Source organism: Ceratotherium simum, chromosome 17, assembly GCF_057802395.1.
Source record: "Ceratotherium simum simum isolate JZ-2026a chromosome 17, ASM5780239v1, whole genome shotgun sequence".
In the NCBI taxonomy this organism is placed as follows: Eukaryota; Metazoa; Chordata; class Mammalia; order Perissodactyla; family Rhinocerotidae; genus Ceratotherium; species Ceratotherium simum.
Window position 1 is genome coordinate 15,535,153 of NC_141916.1, and position 21,372 is coordinate 15,556,524.

The following is a 21,372-nucleotide window of genomic DNA, read 5'->3' on the forward strand; positions in this document are numbered from 1 at the left end:
AGGTAATGATATCCAGAGAGGTAATAAATATTCCCTCTGCTCTGGTGGCCGCTGGAGTTGGGGGAGCCTCCTTCCCCTTTTCCAAGCCTGGGATCTTGAAAGGGAAATATTTTAATTAGAATTAGCTCTCTAAAGATGGGGTGCTATGGAAAACCACGAGAAGTGGCTTCCTGAGGGCACACTCCCCCAGGACTGGGCAAAAAGCAGAGAAAAAGATGGTGGAATAGCCCCAGAACACTGCTCCTTCCCATGATAGCCCCCTCCATCTCAAGGGCCCCCTTCGGAGTCAGTCTCCCCTAATCTTAGAAAAGCAGACAAACCATGCCTTGCAGAGGGTACCCTGGCCCCACGCTCTGGGGAGCCCTTTGTTTTATCTTCCCTTCAACCCCCCCCCCCAAAATACACAGGCACACACATACATCTAACAGCAGGAAGATGTCTGTGGATTGCAGTCGCCAAGTCTACGCAGGAAAAAAGCTGATGCACAGATTGCGGAGGAAACTTTGTAGCAAACTTCCCACAAGCAGCAGCCAGCGGCCCTCAGAGAAACAAAGTTCCCCAGTCCTTCCCCCCAGGCTCACTTTCTTGGCGCTCTCTCTCCTTCTGGAGCCAAGTTTCTTCACTCCTCAGGTACGGGTCCGCACAGAAACTCCATTTTCCCCAAGCAGAACTCTCCGTGCATGATCTCATGATCGGATTTCCCGCCTTCCCTCCCCAAGAGCAGGAGTGGAGATAAAAATGAAATGGCAACAGAGACAGAGTAGAAACTGCTGTGCTCCTCACCCCCAGCAGATCGAGTTCTAACTACTTACATGTCAAGGGGATTTTTGACCTGTGGGGGTCTCCTGGTGCTTGGAGAGGAGGACCTTGGAAGATTGGTGTCGCCGTTTTCACCCGTCTTCTTTTTACTTAGCCATTGGAGGGAGAGATACAACGCGCTAGCAGGCATTCAAGCACTTGCCTCTCCCATTACTCTGGGCAAGAAACCCCCAGCCCTACAAAAGCAGTGGCATCCTATCTGGAGACCGGGGGCTGAGCCAGGGCTGGCTTGGGAGGGCGGCGGAGATGGGGGTGGGGGAGAGGTCAGAGGCGCTGCCGAATATAAAGGCGATGGGAGAGAAAATGCTGTGTCCTCCCCGTGAACCTGGGCTGCGTCCTCCCCCCCCCCCCAGCCTTCCTCACTGCTCAACCCAACTTCAATAAAAGCCCTGGCCTCGGCTTTCCAGTGAGGCTGGAGCAGCACCGGGCGGAGCAGCAGCAGTGGGGGACCAAGACTGCTGGAGTGGGGGCCCCGGCCCACGTTGGTCTCCCACGCCTCACTCCTCACACCCCACCCCTTCCCGGCAGCCGGATCCCATTCTGGATGGTCAGGTCCAAGGCAAGAAGAGCTCTGGGGAAAGAGGAGAGAATGGAGCCCACTGGAGGGAAGGCCAGAGGCCAAAATCTTCAAAAACTCAAATGCAAGAGGGTTTAGTTTTGTTTTGTCAAGAATTATGGATTTCTGATGTTTCCCCTTTACAGACCAAGAGGGACAGAGACACACAGAGAAGGACCATGTGTGTGTTCGCGAGAGCAGGACGGAGAAACCCCGAAGCCCCTCCAGAAGGGGAAATGAAGGAACTGCCCGTCTTTTATGCTGCTTTTCCTGAGCTGAAGAGCGTCCCTTCAGCAAGTTCAGGGAGAAGCTTAAGAAATAAAAGAGAGTGATTCTTCCCCTCCTTTTTTCTCATCTCTTCCACTGTCTGGAGGAGAGGGGGTGAATTCCCCTAAAACCAAATGAGCAAAGTTAGGAATCTTAATTTCCTTTTCTTTCCCCTCTCTTTCCATCTTAGCTTCCTCACAGGCTTGGAAAGACACCCAAGTCCACCCCTCAGATCTTCCTTCCCTTTTCCCAAGCACAGCTAGACCCTGCCACAAAGTCAACAGTCTCAAGATGATAGAAGCTACAGTCAGATTTGGCCCCTAATTCACTTGATTACAGAAAATAACTCCAGATAATTGTTGGCCTTGCTTCCTCACACTGTAGGCAGCGTGTTGTGCTGTCTCCAGGGCACCATTGAGGGAGGAGAAAGTAGACCTACAGGACAAGTGATTCCCCCAACACACACACACACACACACACACACACACACACACACACACACACACTTCACTCCAAGTAGCAGCCAGCAAGTGGTTTAAGAGGAAATAAATCCAAAGCACAGCCAACAGATTTTCACAACTTGGCCCTGTGGTTGCCTTTCACTTCAGAATGTGGGGAGAGAGGAATGGGTATCTGTGGCTCCCCGACTCACCCCAGATCTCTTCTCCCTCTCTCTTCTAATTCTGACAGTCTTCTAGCCTGAAATTTGGATAAACTGCCTGAGAAGCTCACCAACTGCTCCCTGCACCCTTCTCCTGACAAAAAAGCAAAAATTTGAGCAGGTCTTGATTACGGCCTGGTCTTCAGGACTAGAATTATTTGGGAGCCTTTGGCCTAAATTAATTATTAAAATAATCCAGGCCAGTTTTCTTCTTTTGATCTTCCTTTTTCTTAGCCCCACGGAAACAATCAGAAAAAATTTTTTTTCCAGCCAGAGAGCCTTGTTCCAGCTATCCCCCAGGCTATCCCCAAGCCCTGCCGGGACTTGGGAGGTGGTAGGAAGAGGGGTGGTCCCTGCCTCTCCCTGTGTCTTTTCTCAACACCTGGCAGGTCCATGATAAAATTTAGGGAAAAAAATAAAACTTCTTCATTATCTCCAGGCATCAGGCTTTGAGGCCTACCCATGCAAGGGGGCCTCCCAGGCCTCTGGCCTCCACTTCACCCTTCTTTCTAAGTCTAAACAAACAGAAAAGCCACCCTGACAGGTCACTTTGCTGCTTCAAAATCACCAGCTCAACTCTTTCTTCTTTTAAGGAGAACACGCGTGTTGAGGGGGCATCTTCCTTAATCCCTCCTCCCAAAAGAGCCCTAAAAGATGAAAACTCCTCTCTCTCCCACTCCCTAAACTTGCCTTCTTGTCTGCAAATTAGGCAGGCCTACTCAGCAGAGAGAAGAGAGGAGAGGGAAATAGAGAAAAAGAAGGCACTGTGGCTAACCATAGAAAAGTGAGACCCCCCAGCTCCACTGTAAGTGCCCCCAGGAGAGTCTGGCCCCTTGGCAGACTCAGGGAAGGCACAGGAAAAATCAGCCCTCATCTTCCACCTCCCCTCTTCTGAGGATCCCCTGCCCCAACCCCATTGCTGGTTCTTCTAAGGACATTGGAAAACTGGAGTGGAGAGTTAAGGTTTGTGTGTTTGCTTTGAGTAAACTTAGTCAACTATAGAGAAGGTGGGATGTTACCAGGCCAGAAGGAGGAGGGGGATAAAAGAAACCATCAGACATTGACGTAAAACTAATTCACATCAACTGGTTTATTATTGATCACGGGGCATTTCACATCGACACTAAAATTCTTTATTGCAAGTTTTACAATAATCAAGTAAATTCAGTCCAAAAACACAATAACCACGATGGACGGGAGGGGATTCTACCTATAGACTGCCTCTCTGAACTGAAAGTTTATTTTTATTTTCTTTTGGCTCCTCAAACTGAACAGCTCTGAGAGGCTCTCCAGATGCATCTAGCTTTGTCTGTTGTCTTCCCCCCTCTCCTCCCAGCACCCCCCCAACAATAATACAAAAGAACTTCATAGCTTTGTTCTCCTTAAAATGACTTCCCCCTCACTAACCTCCCCTGGTGCATTTTCAATGCAAAAGGCCTAAGGAAAAGGGGGGGAAGGAGGAGGAGTAGAAGAAGGATGAGAATTGGCTTAAAAATCTCTCTTTCTTTTTTTCTTTTCCTCATTTCCCCTGAAATTCACCCAAACCAGACCATCGCACCTTGCAATATATAATTTTTGCAGCTTTTTTCCTTAAAAAATAAATAACCCCCCAAAACGGCCTTAAAAAAAAGAAAACCCAGCAGGTTCCATGCTAAGACAACATCACATGCTTAAAAGGGTCCTTAACAGTGGAAGGGAGAGAAGGGCAGGGGGCTTGTTTGTTTATCTGTTTTGTCTGTTTGGAATTGACAAGGGATAAGGTGGGAAGAAGAGAGAAAAAAACCGAAATATATATATATATTAAATTCTATAAATAAGAGTCAATTTGTGTGTGAGGGTGGATGGGGGCGCGGGGTGGGGGCAGGGTGTGAGTTATGTTTTATAACCTGGTAATGTCCTCTGCCCGCTGCTGCTCCGGCGGCGTGGCGCTCTGGGAGTGGTCTTCAGAAGTGCCCGGGGTGGCTGCCGAGAGGGTGCTGGGCGCAGCGCCGGCCGGGGGCGCTGACCTGACTTTGGTGTTGGGGAGTCGGTGGTCCTTCTTCCATTTCATGCGACGGTTTTGGAACCAGATTTTGATCTGCCTCTCAGAGAGGCACAGCGAGTGGGCGATCTCGATCCTTCTCCTTCTGGTCAGGTAGCGATTGTAATGAAACTCTTTCTCTAATTCCAGGACTTGCTGCCGGGTGTAGGCTGTCCTCGAGCGCTTGGGTTCCCCTCCGTTATAATTGGGGTTCACTGGGGGGGGAGGGGAAAAGCAAATAGTGGGGTTCAGAGGCAGCAGGCTCCCCGCCCCCAACCCTCACCCCATCCTCAGCTCGGTGGAGCTGGAGGAGGGGGTGGTGGAAATAAAGTCATCAAGCTAAATGGGTTATAAAGAAGTTGAAGGAAGCTGGAGACTTTGTAGTGTAATAAGAGGGGAATCCTCATTGTAACGACACTGAATTATTTATGCGCCCTTAGAAAGCGAGCATAGTTTTCACACATACATAACAGATCGTAGCACATGGCTCGGACTGCCCAGAGTAGCTAAGCCATAAAATTTATGGGGGATGTAATTACCCATTCTCGCTCGTAAATCCAGTTCAATTGTGCTAACCCAGAGTCGCTCCTGGAGAGAGAGGGGGAAGGAGAGAAAGGAGGACGGGGGCCGGAGGGGGCCGAGGAGGGTGGGGAGCGCAGGGGAAGAAGGGAGGGAGGGGGAGAGCAAAAAGCAAAGTTGCCTACCCGTGCTAACGTGGATTTTTTTCATCCATGGGTAGACTATGGGTTGCTTGCTGGCGGCGCTGGAGGGATGGTCAGGGGCTGGCTGGCTGCAGGCTGGCGGGGCTGGGGACGGGGAGGCGGAGGCGCCTGAGAGAGGCGCCGGCTCGCAGAGCGGCTGTGATTTCTCGGGGTGGTGGTGGCCCGCCTGGGCCGGCCCGTGGCCTCGCGAATTGCCCGGCCCCTGGAGACTGGTGCAGCTATACTGGCGCTCAGGGTAGCTAGGGCGCGGAGGCGGTGGTGGGTACAGCTCCTGGTGGTGATGCTGGAATCCCGATTCCCTGGTCCGGCCGTAATATTCCGGACTGTGTTCAGGGATGTAGCTATTTTGCGAATATTCTTCGCATGGAGGAAATTTCGGATCGATGTAGTTAGAGTCCATCAAATACGAGCTCATGATCATTAATTTCTGGAGTGGAAAATAATTTTTCTCGCTTTGTCGTTTTTCTGCTCCATAAAGCCCTCCTACTAGCTAGCGACCCTGTAAAGTTACTTTCACCATGTGACTCCGCCGGCCAATCACACGGAGCAACCCAGTCCCCGGATAAGGAACCGAATCGCTTTATTCAAAATGTATCCAATTTTTTTTGTGTGTGGTGGTGGTGGTGGTGCTGGGGGTCGTGGTGGTGGTGATGTGGGGTTAGCTGGCAGGGGCTGGGGTGCCCCCAGTGCACACCCCGCCGACTGACAACCCTCCCCTGCAAAAGGACATGGGAAGCCCCCAGCTCCCCTCCAAAGGCTGGGCATTGAGGGGCTGTCGCGAGGCTGTGATTCAGCCCCCTCCCAGGGTCTCCGCTTGGGCCTCCGGTGGGCCCCTTGGGCCTGGGCTCCTGAGCTTCTCCAGAGGTCTCCATTCATGGCGATCCTGTCTCAGTCTGTGTAGGTCACTGGGCAGCGCCCCTCTTTCGCAGGAAGAGGAAGTTGAATGAGGACTGGAGTGGAGGTTGGATGGGGAGGGGCCCAGGCTGAGCCCAGGAGGCTGGAGAGCCTGGGGCGCCCCCCATCCAAGGATACCAGAGTCCAGCCCCCTTCCCCATATACACTCACCCAACCCTCTGGCCACGAGGCAGGGTCCCAGCTGGACCAGGCAGGTAGAGACAGCGGGATGCAAATGATTCTGACGTCATTTCTGGAGGTCTGGGGGTTGAGCCCCCGCTGAAGAGAGACAGGAAGTGGTTGGCAAAAGCAGAGTTCAGAAGCCTTGCCCTCCCCTAGTACCCACTGACCCTCCCTGCCCCAGCCCCAGAGCAGAGGATCTCTTCGCCTGCTGGCTGCTGTTTCCACTCTCCATTCTGGCCGGCCTGCTGCTTTTCTGACAGCTACCTCCAAGGCTGATTCCTAAGGAGCTGAGGCGAGGAAGAGAACGCTCTGCCAGCAGTCAGTGCCCTGTGATGGTGCCCGGCCAAGGTCCTGGGAGCTCTTCTTTCTCCATCCCCACAGATGGCAGACCTAGCTAAGAGAGAGGCCTGTGTGGCCAAAGCCTGCTTCCGGCTAGGGATTGTGTCCATGTAACACATGTGTTTACGTGTAAACACACATTCCCCAGGGCCAGCTCCAGGCTGCCTTCCAAAGGCTGAGGGGTGAGCTCACCAAGCTGGGGAGGCTGGGCCGGCCTTGAGGGGCTCCAGTCCATTGCTGCCCCTTCCCCTCTCTCTGCCACCCACCCACAGGAATATCCTGATGGAGGGCTGGCAGGGCCATGGGGGAGGGAGGGGGCAAGGAAGGGCTGCTTTCCAACCCCCCCTCAACTGGGGTGGCCATGTCATGCCACCAATTCCAATTAACTGATCCCATAACTCAGAGTTGGGGGTGCGGCAGAAGGGAGAGCCCAGGGAGGGAGCTGGGTCCCCTTGTTGTACTTGATAACAATTATAGTTTAAAATCATAGCTTGCCGGGGCTCGGCTATATTTTACTTGATAACAATAAAAGTGACACATAAAGTTAACTGTTTATGTTTTATTTATTAGACTAAATCTGCCAGCGGTGGTAGGAGCGCTTGCCTCGTCGCTACAGCTTTTATAGGGCTGTAAAACGTCATAAATCAGTCTCGCAGAATCGCCCGCACTCTTTGTGTCGGCGGCAGGGCTGGCGGCCGCTGGCTGCCTGCTCCCTCCTTTCCACGAAAAGTCGTAATGTGATTCTTTTCCCTCTGATTTTATTATTATGATCGCCGCCGTGATTAGTCAATCTACCTTTAATTCGCCGCCCTACGCTGCCTCCTCCCAGCCCAGCCTGGTTGACACTTGAATAAGTACCTTTTAAAACGGCATAACAACTATTTGAGGGTTTAATTAGAACATCTGCAATTAAGGGAATGAGGAGGGGAAAGAAAAAAAAATAAAGCCCTTGTGAGAGGGAGACTGAAGGCGGGAGATTCCCAACCTGTCTCTCACCACCTTTGGGATGCAGGAGAGGGGCCCCCCTTCCAAATGAGGGCTTGCCCTGAGGGCTGGGAGGGGAGAGACGCTGGACCACAGCCTGTGCCCAAAGGTGCTGATTCTCTGCCTGGGCCCCTGGCTGCCTTCCCCTCCAATGCCCAGGCTCCCACCCTCTCTCCAGGCTCACCAGGGAGGAGCTGGTGCTTGGGAGTCCCTGGATACACTGTCCCCAAGAGGACAGTGCTGCCCACCCCCCCGCCACCAGGGGGGTGAGGGAACAGAAGTTCTCTGGAGGTCGACCATCTCTTGGAGGAGATGCCCAAATTTCCAAAGCTGGTTGAGAGCCCCTGCCCACTCCTGTCCAGGACCCTCTCCTTTGAGGACTGGCTGGTTTGGTTGGAAGAGGAACTTGAGACTTGAGGTTGATAGTGGTTTGGAGTGTGTGAGGGTTTTATTTTTTGTAATTTTTGGTGGTGGGGTGGATTAATTATAAGCTGCTGGAACAGAGCAAAGGAAAACCAACGTTGAATGCTGACCTACATAAAAAGTCTGAACCAAAGCCCTACGCTGCCCGGTGGGGAGAGCCAAAGCTCCTGAGAGCTCAGGTAGGGTGAGGGGAGGGTTGCTGATGGAGGAGAGAGCCTTCCAGCTCCACCTCCAACCTCCCTTCCAGGCCTGCACCTGGATCAGGCTGCCCCACCCCATCCTGGCCCCGAATATTCTCTTCCCCACCTGGAGAGGTGAGGTCTCGGCCTGGCTCCCTCCTCCCAGCCCTCACACTCTCCTTCTACCAGCCCGCCTCCGCTTTGACTCTCTTCAATCTCTTCACCCTCTGGGGCTTGTTAGGGAGTCCTTCCCAAGGCATTGCCCACCCTACACCCCCATTCCCCAGGATTCTGAGCTCCTGCAGGTGGGTCGAGAGAGCAGGAGCAGGAAACCCACTTCGGGCCAGTATGTGTAAGTAGATACAGAGAGTTCAGATGAATGCCTCCAACCGAATGTCAAGTCTGTCTTTGGTTATTATGGCTAATAAATATATATGCATACGTACTATTAATAGTTATTAATATACTGAATGCCTCCTTATGCAGTCATAAGTATGTAGGGTTCTCGTTCCAGGTTTACACAGCTAATTTAACATGCACGTCCAGAAAGTGAAATCTGGGAGATTCCCCCAAATATACCCACACTCATCTACATCATTTACCAAAAAAACTCTCTTTGGGCTCCTATAGCTTAATAGCAAGGAAGTCACCTATCACATGGAAAATAGCAAGCCAGACTCCACCACACACATACATACAAACATTTTCACCTGGAAATTATTACAAGCACAGAAATAAACTCCCTTCAGAGGGCTCCTGCACTGGCTTAATGGGGGGGGGCACTTAAGCGGCTCTTGCCTGTGATGAATCCTTGTATCTGGTCCTGTAAAAGGTCCTCCTTTTGTGCTTCGCCCTCCTGCCTTGCCAGCCCAAGGATCTCCATCCTCGCTCTGCCTCCACCTCTCTCTGCCCCGATTTTATTTTTTCTGACCACCTTTTGCCAGCTTCCAAATGCTCTCCAAATGCTCCCTCCCCATCTCCTTTCTAATCTGGATCTGGATCTGGTTTCTCTTTCGGAAACATGTTTCAGTACAAAGCGCTTCCCTTCTGACACTGCTGAAGAAAAATATGTGTCCATTGTGTGCGAGGCCTTATTGTGCCCAGATTACCATACTGACCGGTGGCTAACCCATATTCCCCCCTCCCCAGTAACAAGCTGCCGGCCGGGAGACCTCAGCGGCTCCTCAGATTCCGTGCTGCATTAAAATCTCACCTCTCAGACTCCCTGGATTTTCCTGGGGAGAAAAATAAATGGGAGAACCAACTCAGGATTTGGAGGGCAAAGAGAAGGAAAATAAGGGTCATGCCTTTCCCCACTCTGGGAAGTGCAGGATTTTTGTGTGTGTGTGCACGCGGTTTTGTTGCTGTTGTTTTAGAGATTAAAAATTGCAACATGTCTCTTTCCTCTTCTTCAAATAAATTGACTTTTAGATGGTATGCAATCAAGTAATTCATTTCATTTTTATTTTTTCTCAAGCAACTTGAAAACCCCAAACTGAAGCAAGACTCTTATCTCATTTTTTCGTGTGTGTGTGTGTGTGTGTGTGTGCGCGCGCACGCGCCTGTATATATGTGTGTTTTTGTCCCTTTCTAATGCCAGCAGGCAGGGCTAATGTATGCAAAAGAATATGCAAATGCTTAATTGATTTTTTCTTAAATCTCTTGTCAGTAAAAGTAATGAATTGGTCTAAAATGATTTTAATAACCCAGACGTGTCACCAGAAAATACTCAACCTTTTTTTTTCCTCCTGGAATCGCTTATAGTCTCAAAAAGAAAAAAAAAAAGCAATCATGGAATGTTAATTTGCCCCCCTTTAAAATATTAAAGATGAATTTCTCTTGTTTGTTCCGAGACCATAGGCAAGGTCTTCTTGTGGATTTCCCCCTCCTTGCCTTGCCTTCCCTGGAATTCAATTTTCCTCAAATCTCGTTTAAAGTGGCTTTTTAAAAAGTGGCCGCATTTTAATATTGGTTAGACAGAGTGACCTGCATTTCACCTCGGGTGTTTGACTTGTTCCAATAGGTCACTGCCATGGGGTTATTGATGGGGAAACTCCATTGAAATTTGTCTCTTCGCAAATGGCCTTTAGATCTTCCAGCGAGTTCAATAACTAGTTATAATGTGGAAGGGGAAAAATGAAGGCCCTGGGCTAACGAATTTGATGTTTCATTTTTATGCTGGAGAAATTGTTAGTTAGAGGTTGGGTCCCCACCCTCTTCCTTGCTCATCCTGGGTTCACTGACCCCCACTCCCATCCGAGGCTGCTGGATTATATCCCCTTTAAAATTGGGGGTGGGGCATCCCTTTTTCCCTTTGATAAAAGCTTTAATTCTTATTATTATGAATATTGTTGTTGTTTTTGTTGAAAATTCTGACTCCTGGCTGCAGGAAGCTTGCACTGCTGGAGATTTGTAATCTGAACTTTCCTGTTAGAAAGGAAAGGACTTTTAAAGGAACCTAAATGCGAGTTTGAAAGATCCAAGAATTAGGCTGGCTTTAGGGTAATCTATGGAGCGCTCCCTGGACTGGTGCGCCCAGAATTAAAGAGATGATAGGAAGCTGAGAACCCTTTGGGGAGGTTGATGAGGGCATCTCAAGATGCCCTAATCTGTTCTTGGCCTCTGAGCTGCCAGGGACCCACGGGATGAGGCACCAGGGACCCATGGGTTGAGGCCCCCGGGACCAAGAAAAGCAGAGACTGGGAAACGCTAAGGATAGAGGGAGAATTCCATGGAGCGGGCAAGAAAATTCTGGGTCTCCTCCAGGATAGGAGACAGAATTCATGGGGACTCGGTCAGCTTGCCGAACAAATCATAAGGGCGCCCCTCGAAAGCCCAGTGCCCAAAGAAGTGCATTTTAGTGAACTGGAGAGAGCAGAGGGAAATGATGGGGATGACAGAGATTTTACAAGTTCCCCTTTTTCTGGAGTTCTCAAAGAGTGGGAGAGAAAAGGGCAGAAGAAGGGAGGAAAGATCTTTATTTTATTCTCCCCTACCACAGCCAAGCTGGGGAGCCCGTGACTTCTCCAGAGAAGCCTCTGTGATAAAGGACCGTGCAGAGCTCAGTCTCCCGGGGCTGACCCGGCCATACCAGATCATTACCATTATTAACCTCAATAATAACAAGAACATCATCCCCTCACAAAACAGAGCTCCTTGTGTGCCTTATTTTCTTCTTCCAGGAACTGTTCCTTCTCCTTCCCTGCCCAAAGGGGTCCAGTTTGCTCAGCCCCAAGTTTCCCATTTAATAAGCCCACTCGCCTCCTACTCCCCTTCCAAGCCTCAGCCCATAGATGGGAGTCATTCCAAAGACACGTCTTGATTCCTGGGTTGGGGGGATCAAGGCTGAGGGCAATATGTAAGTGCCTGAAACTAGGGTGCCACTTCTCTCTTTCACCTCAGACCCAGGGGGAACATCTTGGTGCCACCTGGGCTCTCAGACAAACTTGTCTAGACACAGCCGTGGTACCACTGGGATCTGGGGAGCAGCCCTTAATTGAGTGCCACAACCCCATGAAAATAGGAGTCCGAGAAGGGGTCATCGACGGCTCCAGGATCCGGCCTGGGAGAGAGACACAGCCTGCCCTTCCCAGCCAGCGGGAATCAACAGCGATCTGCTGTAAACTTCCCCAAGCCCCTCCGCGCTCGGCTGCGGCAGGCGGGCCCCATCCCCGGGCCGCTCGCCGCCTCGGTCCACACCTTGGCCGCCTCCTCCGAACCCAGGACCCCCAGCCTCAGGCCTCGCCCTCACCCCGTTTTAATTACGTGATTGATTTTCGCTTTGGCCGCGTCGGGACGCCTCTGCCTCTGTTTAAATCTTTCGGCTCCCTTTTTGTATTTCCAAGATCTCCTGACGGGCTGTAATTTAGAGATTGCCCCTCGGCGGCCTCAGTCCAGGTCCGGGGCTGCTGCCTCGCCCTACACTCCAACGAAATGGTCCTCCCGCGGCTGTCGGCGCGGCCGGGCTGCAGCCGCCCCACGGCGCGGGCTCTGACACTGTGGGCCTGCCCATTCTCCTTTCTGAATTATTTTGTGCTCCATTATTCTCTGCTAGAGAAATGTTGCATGTTTGAGTTATCACTCCATGCCTGGGCTCGGAGCTGGCCGCTCCGCGATTCTGTGTTTTCTCTTCACTGGAATGAGGTGTTAGGTCTGGATTGAGACCTAAGGAAGCAAGACGCCTGGTCCAGGCTCGGCTGGGAGCTCGAGCCGCCTCCTCCAAGACCCGGGCCCCGCGCCTGCGGCCCAGAAGCGCCCGGAGAAGCAAATTCGGCCACAACTTTCCGCCACCAAGTGCGAGTGGGACTGCAGGACTGGGGGCCTGGCCGCGGCCCTCACCCCGCGGTGGACGGTTGGGGGGTATTTTTGCTCCCCAGCCCCAGACAGCGGCCCCGCACCCTGGCAGCCCCAGAAGGCGAGGCAGCAGCCTCCTGGAGGTGCTGCGGACACCTCCCTCCAGGAACACGCTGGTCAGCGCTGCCCTGCTCCGGAGGGACTGAAGGTGAGGCAAGGAAGAGAAAGAAGGGCGGAATTTTAATTTATGAGAAGTGTAGATTTGGGGTGAGGAAAGGAAGGGAAAGACATGAAATAAAGAAAAGGAGCCCCTTGTCTCATCGTGGCCGAGCTCTTTCCCTTTCTCTCCTCCGGAGGAAGAAACTTTTTTTCCTCCCCAGACCTCTGGTTTTCCGCTTAATCTCTCATCTATTTACAACTAATAAACACTTGTCTGATTATTCTCCCAAATCCTGTTCATTCTTTGATCCTTTCCAATGAGGCAAGCAATGAGTTACTATTAGCAGGATTTTATGATTCTATTTTTTCCCTCAGGGGGAGGAGGGAGCCAGGAATGTCTTTCTCACTGGGAAAAAAGTTCAGTGAAACTTGAGTTGGTCACAACCTTCTCCCTGTCCCCCAACCTACAGCACCCCAACCTCTGCTCCCCGAACCCTCTTCCCCCGCAGCGATGTTGCCGGATAAATAAGAGTCCGCCTGCCTGGCTATTAGGATTCTGGAGACGTTGGCATCTGTAGCAATCATTAGTCAAAGCCGCGGAAGCCAAAGGAGCCGAGGAGTTGGACAGAAAAAATCTTGGAAATGATATACAGGAGCCGCGGAGGCATCAATCGCCGCCGATAAGAGCGCGGCTGCTGGGAGCGAGGCGGCTGCTTAATTGGGCCCTGGGCACGGAGAACAATTGCGGAGGGGGCACTTATGGATCGGGCAGTGACCCCGGCACCATTTGGGCACCCTACGAAAATAGTCCAGGGACATGAACACCCTTTTCCCTAAATTTCAAAGGCCCAGCTGGGGTGGGGGGAGTAGGTGCTCTCATGCCTCTGTCAGCCTCTCTACCCTGGGAGCCGAGAGGAGCTGGTCTGGAGGACTCCCCCCTTTCTTCTCTCTCCCTTCTTAGTGGCTGTCTTGGGAGGTACTGCAGGTTGAGAAGGCTGGGCTGGGACTTCAGGGGACAGGGACAACCTGGAGAGAGGCTGTGGTCCCTAGAGTGGGTTTTTAGGGGCCAGATAACTCGGTTGGACTAGATTTGAAGATAGCCTTGGAGATAGCAATGGAATCACTGGCTTTAATTAGAAAAACATCCAAAAGTTATTTGTTCCCCATCGCCACTCACCTGATGTCTTTATTGATCACAGAGATAGAGAGGCAGTAAATTTAAATCCGTCTAGAGGGAGATCTATACCCCTACATGTAGATACGTGCATTATAGAACCATCTCTAAACATATTTTCAAATATTTTAGTTTGCAGCAAAACTGCAAAGACTATAAAGATCTCCAAATGTGTAGCTTCAATATGTAGCTATTTTATGAGTTGAGACCCTTGCATAAACCTGGATAAAAATTTCAAAATAGAGACTGAGCAATACATGCATAGTTCTTTCCCACCGAGAAAAAAAACCACCAAATATTCATCTAGATGTTCAGAGAGAGCTGTACCAATACATCCCAACATATACATCCAACACTATAGAAAGATTGGTAATGTGCACACAGGAATTTGACAGAGGAATGTTATGTTCACTGTGGATCTATAAATCTAAAGATCTATAAATCTGCATTTAAGTGTGGGGTAGAGAGGGATGTGAAACATACATGCTGTTATATAGACAGAGAGCCACCTATAAATACATTTTCACATATACAGACATTTTCACATATACAGCTATAGGACTGCTCAGCTCTCTGTAAATACACGTGCATTTGCATGGAGTCCTAGGAATGAGGGAGATTTTTGAGTGCTTGTGGGTTTAGGATGCGCCAGCCCAGACTTCTCTGGGAAATAAATGAGGGTAAACTAGAGCTTGTGAAAGTGTGAAGAGGGCCCAGGAACTCACATAATCTGTGGCCTAATCTCAGGATATGGGAGATTTCTCTGGCGATGGATAGGAGCCCAGATGCCTGGTCCTGAAAGCATCCTGACTTGATGTAGCCGGAACTGAGACGGAGGTAGAGGGCTCTTTACATCTTTTCCCTTCAGCTCCCAAGCCCAAGGCTCAGGGGAGGGACCCATGAGAGGTTGGGGTGTCTTTAGGAAGGAAAGGCTCATTAACACTACAAAATGGAGCCATTCAGGTAAAATATGATTTTGTTTGGAGACAGCTCGGTTTGAGAGAGATGTGAGAAGCCTGTGGGCTTTCACACACACCCCTGCACCTATCTTAATTACATAAAGCCCAAGCACAGATTGCAAAGAGCATGTCCTTCTTTCACTGGGTGCTGGGTGGGGTCTTCTATATGCCTCTCTCCTGTCCCCTTTCTTCATGAGCTCTCTCTTATACACCTCAAGTCCCACCTTGTCAAGAGGGGCTTGGGGTCAGGAAAGGGGTCACAGAGAGACAGCAGCCCCAGAAGAGAGTAGAGCCCCCAGGAGTCATGGTATCTACGGCCAGGCTCAGAAGCTCATTGCCTTCGGTGTTAGTTCTTTTTTAATTAAGGGGTTGGGGGACCAAGGTCTGTGTGGGCAAAAGAAAATGAAAGGTTGCACAGTTTTTAAATCTGGAATTTTGAGAGGGGAAAAATCACCAAAGAGCCCTTTTCTTATAGGAGGCAGAGGATCGGGGCAGCCCTGGACTCCCTTTTGTTTTTCTCCTTTGGTTTACTGGGGAAAGGGAGGTAAGGAGGGGCCCCAGGTGGGCTTGGGGAAGTGCAATCCAATCTAGCTGGCCAGCCTAGGGGAGAGTGATTTACAAAGCAAAACCTCAGATGCTACTTCCTGAGAAGTCTCCAGATCAAAACAGCCTCTTCGGCTTTTATGACCCTGTCTCTACTCCCAACAGGAAAGGCACCCTCAATAAAATCTTGGCCCACGCCCCCATCCTCCACCCAGAGGAAGGGGAGAGACACAATCTAAGATGAGGGACCTGACCCTTACTCCCTTCATTTACACACACACACACACACACACACACACACACACACACACACACACTGAGTTTTCCAGCCAGAAAGTTGACTTTTTTAAAGAAGTATTTACTAGACAAGATTTTTCTCCACTGTCTGAGCAAAGAAGCAGCCCTGAGAGATTTGGAGTTTGAGCCCGGAACAGTGGGTAAAGGGGAATTTGATCACATAAGGGTCTGGCCCCATAGTCCTGCATTGCTTTCCAACCCGCCACAATCCAACAGGCCAACAGGACAATAAAGGTCACCCAGAGCCTGACTGCCACCATCTGTGGGGCTCCTCCAGGGTTTTGGTTTTCCAGGGAGGCACAAGGGAGGAAACTCAACAGTTGCCCAGGGCTTGAGGGCAGGGGTAGGGAGAGGAGGACAAATGGTCTCCAGGCTGGATGGGAAAAATGGGGCAGGACAAGGAGTGGAAAGTTGCTCAAGCCTAGTTTACTGTGTCCAGCCTGGGCTTCTGACCTCTTTCATACCACACTTGGGCACATATTATATTTCTGCATGTTCAGGTGTGGTGTTCGGGCCACTGGGAGAAGCAGGGATCTTTCAAGGGCAGAACTCAGCCTGCTAGACCTCTCTGAGAGCTGTGGCCCCTTCATTACTGGGGGATACCAGGTAACTGAGCCCACACATGCCACCCAGCCCACATGGGGCTGCAGATCATGGTAGAACTTTCTCTGTACCTGTGTCAGGTGTAGAGAAGTAGCCTCCTCCCTGCACTGGCTCCCTAGCATGCCCAGAGCCTTATATCCAACCTTGCATTGTAACTTCTATGGCCTGGTCATCAGAGCCTGAATAAGGTCCTGGATAAGCTAGCCCAACTTTCCCAAGTCCCAAATTGCATCCCACCACCACCATAACCACCACCACACACACAGTGAATCCTCCTGGGTGGCTCTGTTCCCCTTTTGCCCTTCAGTGAGCCTTAGGAATGGGAGAGAGAGACAGATCCCAGGGTTCCATAGGACTCAAGGACAAAGAGATCTCTATCACCCCAGTCCCTCAGTCCAGACTCCTTGGGCTCCTGCAGCCCCATCAAAGCAGCCAAGGGAGATGTTATCAGAAAAGACACTGTTCTGGGTTACAAGGACCCAATAAAAGGGGATGTGATTTTCTTTGCCTTCTAGCAGCCTAGTCTCTTCCTTAAATTGAATCTCTAACCCCAAAAGCCTTAGCTGGGGGTCCTGAATGCAGATTCTCTCCCTTCTATACCTCAAAGGGCTCCAGGGTCTCCAGGTCCCACCGAGGAGGAGGCTCAGAGGGGTGCTTCTCTCCCCAGCAAAAGAAAACACAGAATTGAAGCCGAGGGTGATGGTATTTCAGCTCAAAACCTCAGCCCAAAGCAATTACACACCGAGAGGGAGAGTCAAAGAGATGAAGTTTACGTGGATATTAGGAGGGATTGAGGTGATAAAGTCTCTCTTCCCAGTGTCTGCTTAGAAAGAGCGGATCTCCTCCGTCTGTCTTTCCCCACCTTTCATGGGATCTGGAAACTCCAGCGTGAGAAATCTACACTGGAGGTGAAGGTTGGTCTCAGATAAGACTACCACATCATCTACCTGGGAAAAATAAGTGTGTGTGCTTTAATTCCAGCTCATGAAAGAGGTAAATGGAGCAGTGTGGTTGAAGGTGACTTGGGAAGTGGGGACTCTGGTTTCTGAGAAGAGCTGGCCTCCCTCTGGCTTCTCATCCTAATCCTTCCCACCTGGCCTGTGGCATTGTCCCCAGATCAGTCCCACCCAGAAGACAAACAAGCAGGGGCTTGCTGACAAAACTCAGCTCAAACTGGGCTCTCCCTCCCACCACTGCACCCTTGAGGCCCCCAGGGAAGGGCTTAGAGGTCTGGGTGGCACAGCCCATCAGAACTCCTGCCCCTCAGTCAGCTCAAAGAGGGCAGGAGATCAGGAGGAGAAGAGGAGGGGAGGGGAACTCAACCAGAAAATTAACCCCGGAACAAAGCCCTGGAGACTGGGGGGTAGGGGGACCAATGCCTGAGTCTGGACCCATGAGTGGGTTGGCTCCGGGCCCAGCCCAAGTGTTCAGAAAACACAAGCACTTCCATCACACATGCACACTCTTTGTGCCATCAGATGCTCTTGCTCAAAAATAGTTTCTCACCCATTGCTTGTTCTGACCTGACCCATGTAAACACAATCACCGAAATCCACACTTTCAGCCACTGTGTCCTTTGATAGCAATGGGCCAGGACAGAGGATCATCACTTATTATTACTATTATTATTATTATATCTTATTTAGAAAATAGAAAGGAAAATGACTTAAATCTTTCAACTGTTTAATATGGTGGGGGGGGGGAGGTCCTGCTTTTCTGTGCTGACTCCCTGTTCCAGAACCTTTCTTTAAACAGGCTCCAAGTTACTCAAAAAACTAAAGTACCAAACACAACTTTCAAAAAGTCTCCACTTTTGCTCCCTTCCCCAACCATGCCTAAAGGAGTCTGATAAAGCTAATGGCTCCTGGAGCACTTCCAGAAAGATAAATCAGAAGTCTCTTCTAACCACCCTACCTGCCCCCAGGAGGATTAGAAGAGAATGGAAACTTGTAAGAGGTGAGTGTATAGGGAATAATCACAGGCAGAATTTGAATTCAGGGCTGGAGTTTTATATCCACACCTGCTGGACAGCCTAGTCCAGAGTCCTAGTCTATAAAGCCCAGAGAATTGGGTAGGATCACAAAAGTGAAAATGAGAATAATCCAGAGGACACCCCTATAACTTCAGATCCCTGCACAATAGAGATTGACTTCGAATACAACTTTGTTAGAACTAGGAGACACAAGCCAAAGACTCCCCAGAGCTGGTTCAGGGACAGAGAGGGAGGGGGCTAGAATATTCTCAGTATCACTTATCCCCTTCGAATCTGAGGGCGGACCCAGTAGGTAAAAGCGGAGGTGGAGCGGAAGGAAGGAAGAGGAGTCCAGGGGAAGGGCGAAACAGTGACCCAAGTATTTTTTGACTGATTGGTTGGTGGGGGCCATGTGACCCTGCTTAGCGCGTTCCTGATTGGTTGCTTGACCTCCTCTAGGGTTAAAGACCTAGGAACAAAATTAAAAGCTTTCCGGGTTGGCTGGGGCACCTTGGCACCTGATTGACAGCCCATCCCCCGCTCCACAGAGACCCGAAATTGGGGTGCGGGGGAGGGGGTGGGAAAACCAAGAATCTCAGGGCCTGTTTGTATTTGTCCTACTTCCATTTGTGTTTGTCCTAAAAACAAAACAAAACAAAACAAACAAAAAACAGTAAAAAACTGGCTGAGGCAAATTATTTGAGAGGACGGACATCTTACCGGGGTGGGAAGAGGGGGTGATATTTAAATGGCAGAAAAGGGGACGAGGAAGTCATAGAAGCCTCAAGAGACGCTGTGTAAATCTGTAAAGCAGAAACGCCCTCATACACCCGTCTGCACGGAGCGGAAGGGAACAGGACTGAGAAGTGGCCAGGAGTCCGGACGGCAGCGAGTCGTGCCTGGGTGTGGGACTTTGGCCCGGGCTAAATTCTTGGTTAAAGACCATTAGATTTTCTCCTTAGGGCCCTGGGGAAGCCGGAGGGAGGGGAAGAGTCAAGTTAGAGACCAAGGGAGACTCCCATTTCCCTGTTGCCTGGATGGAAAGTGTCCAGAAACCCTCAAATCACAGTCTGGTGGGGAGGAGAGAGTCGAGGGGGGCCGGTAATGAGGAAGGGAGGCCCAGAGAGTTAACTTTTCCAAGGACTCTGGGGAGAATCCTCTAGGATCCTAACGCTTCCCCGGGAAATATAGGGGTGGGGAGGAGGGTGGGAAGGAGCAGGGGAGGGGGGCGCCAGGGGAAGTCCGGAGGGTCCTCCACGTCCCCGCTCCGCCCGCCCGCAGGCAGCAGACCTGGAGCGAGGGGTGGGCTCCGTCTGCTCAGACGCCCGCCCAGGGTCTTTGGGTCTCTGTCGTCCTTCACGCTCCCGGTCTGCCTGGGCTCTCCGTCTCTGCTTGATGCCTGCCTCTTCCTCGTCCCTCGGGCGGCAGCGGCCCGCTAACCGCGTCCTCTCCCCGTCCCCCAACCGCGGCTCTCCACGAAACGGGTGCCCAGATCGCCTCGCGCCCGGACACAGTCAGCCCCTCCCCCTCTGGAAGGCGCAGACCTGGCTCGCCCCTCTGCACGCTCCCCTTCCCTGTGGCCTAGAAGAGTCGCCCTGCACGCCCGCCTTCCATCCTGCTTCAGAATCCCTCGGGATTCGGGCGGCCCCTTCAAGGAGCCTGAGTTCGTGTGTTGTAGCTTTCCTGGCTTAGCTCTGGGGGACGCGCTGGGAGGAGTACACACTGCAGGTGTGGAGGGCACGTGCCTCCCATGCCTGAGGCCTCTGCTGCTCCTTCCTAGAAATCTAAAGGGAGCCTCAGCCTGAGATTGGCCCCAGGGCGCCATGCCCCTATTGGGCCCTGATGGCTCCATCCTCCAGAGGCCGCTCTCCTCAGGGCTGGGGGGTTTTCCTGGCCAGCCTAGTCAAGATGTTGCCTCCACTCTCCCCCCCATTTACACTCCACTCACAGCAGGAATCTTTAGGCCTCCGGGGCCTAGTTTTACCTCAGGCAAGGACTAGAGATGCCACGAAAGACCTCAACAGCTAGAGGGAGAGGGAGGCATGAAACCACACTGGCCCTAGACAGACTGAGGCCCCAGACTACCCAGGCCTGGTGGTGAGGAGAGAGAGAATGCTTTGGGGCCCCCTGGGTTCAACCAGCCACCTTGAAGATGCTTCTGACATTTCAGATGTCAGCCTGTGGGCTCAGAAGTCCTAAAGCCCTGCTTCCCTGCCTCTCTCCCCAGCTGCCAGCCCTGCCTGGACTCTGGGCCACTGGCCAAGGACTGAACTGGCCCCTCCCTGGACCAGGGGGCCCCAGAGGCACTTTGTGCTTGCGCCTAGAGTTTACAGGCTCCTGCAAACACCAAATACCCATGTGTCTACCGCTGTATTTCTTCCAAACTGAGGAGGGAGAGGGGGTGAGGGAGACCTGGCAAAGCTCTAAAGAACCCAGGCCTCTCTTTATCCCAGTTGACTTGCAGCTGGAGGGAATGAGGGGCAGGGAGTGGAGGGCTGGTCTGGGGAGACAAGCTCCCCCATCCTCCTACCTCCCAGCGGCTTCTTCTCTTCTTCTTCCACCCTAGCCTGGAGAGGCTTGGGGAGGCCTTCTTCCCCTCCCCTTAATGAGTGGGAACTGCCTTCTGTCATGGAGGGGGGGATTAGGTAAACGGGAGAAAGGGTCAGAGAGAGAGAAAATTAACTTACAGCGTCCGCCTGGGATTCATTTGCGAAGATGTAACCTCTCTCACCATCATCCCCAGCGCCGTAATCCCCTCTAACTGCCAGGCCCTCTGTCCTAGCATTAAACCTCACCAGCAGCTGCGTGGCTGGACAGTTAAGATTATATATGATGTAAATATATTGTGGGTTTGTCAGCTCTCCCTACACCATAAAACTTGGTTTAATGACATCACGTGGTCCCCCAAGAGCCACTCACGGGCTTGCCTTCGGGCCATTCACATAAATAACCTCCAAAAGTTTCAAACTCCTAAATTCACATAGAAGCTGTGCGTATTTCTCTAATGCTCAGTTACACTAAAAAGCCCTTGTGCTGCTCCTTTGCCCCACCCCCACACCCCCCTTGCAGGGTGGGGAGGGGGGAGAGGGTGGATCCTTATTTATTTATTTATTTACTTACTATTTCCAGAAGGACTTGTCGCCTTCGAGGTCGTGTTGCTATTTTTTTCCTCCTATTTTTTTTCCTCCTCTCTCCTCTAATTGCTCAGAGTGGGCCGTGTCCCTCTCTTCCCACTCCCCCGGGAAGGTAAGTCACGCTTCTTCCCCTTCTTTCTCGCTGCCAGAGGGGGTGGGTTTCAGGGCAAAGTGGAGAGGCTGGCTCCATG

The 21,372-nt window shown here is 51.4% G+C and overlaps 1 protein-coding gene and 1 long non-coding RNA gene across 4 annotated transcripts in view; both read right to left on the bottom strand.

Moving 5' to 3' along the window:
* The window catches only part of LOC106801653 (uncharacterized), a 34,729-nt gene extending 33,586 nt beyond the window's left edge, over window positions 1-1,143 (bottom strand). The window contains exon 1 of the long non-coding RNA XR_015554933.1: window positions 813-1,143. This is a non-coding gene — a long non-coding RNA (uncharacterized LOC106801653). The remainder of the gene's footprint in view (window positions 1-812) is intronic.
* Window positions 1,144-3,369: 2,226 nt separating this feature from the next.
* On the bottom strand, window positions 3,370-20,673 carry HOXC4 (homeobox C4). Of its 3 annotated transcripts, XM_087442291.1 has the most exons (4): window positions 6,436-20,673; window positions 6,111-6,274; window positions 5,028-5,472; window positions 3,370-4,538 (listed from the first exon to the last, which is right to left on the bottom strand). In XM_087442291.1, exons 1-4 carry the CDS (start codon window positions 6,578-6,580, stop codon window positions 4,183-4,185), a joined length of 1,110 nt encoding a protein of 369 aa, XP_087298417.1. In that variant the 5' UTR covers window positions 6,581-20,673; the 3' UTR covers window positions 3,370-4,182. The 3 variants fall into 3 exon arrangements, with proteins under 3 accessions (XP_087298417.1, XP_014642046.1, XP_087298416.1); XM_014786560.2 differs by lacking the exons at window positions 6,111-6,274; window positions 6,436-20,673 and having other exon boundaries at window positions 5,028-6,102; XM_087442290.1 differs by lacking the exons at window positions 6,111-6,274; window positions 6,436-20,673 and having other exon boundaries at window positions 4,863-6,102.
* Between the last annotated feature and the right edge of the window lie 699 nt (window positions 20,674-21,372).

Excerpts from the sequence above, each read along its gene's own strand:
- HOXC4 (XM_087442291.1), bottom strand. The coding sequence starts at position 6,580 with ATGTGTTACATGGACACAATCCCTAGCCGGAAGCAGGCTTTGGCCACA. Across the intron at positions 6,275-6,435 it reads TCACAGGGCACTGACTGCTG|GGGAGGGCAAGGCTTCTGAA; the intron begins GCAGAGCGTTCT and ends AGTGGGTACTAG. Across the intron at positions 5,473-6,110 it reads CCTCGTGGCCAGAGGGTTGG|AAATTAATGATCATGAGCTC; the intron begins GTGAGTGTATAT and ends TTTCCACTCCAG.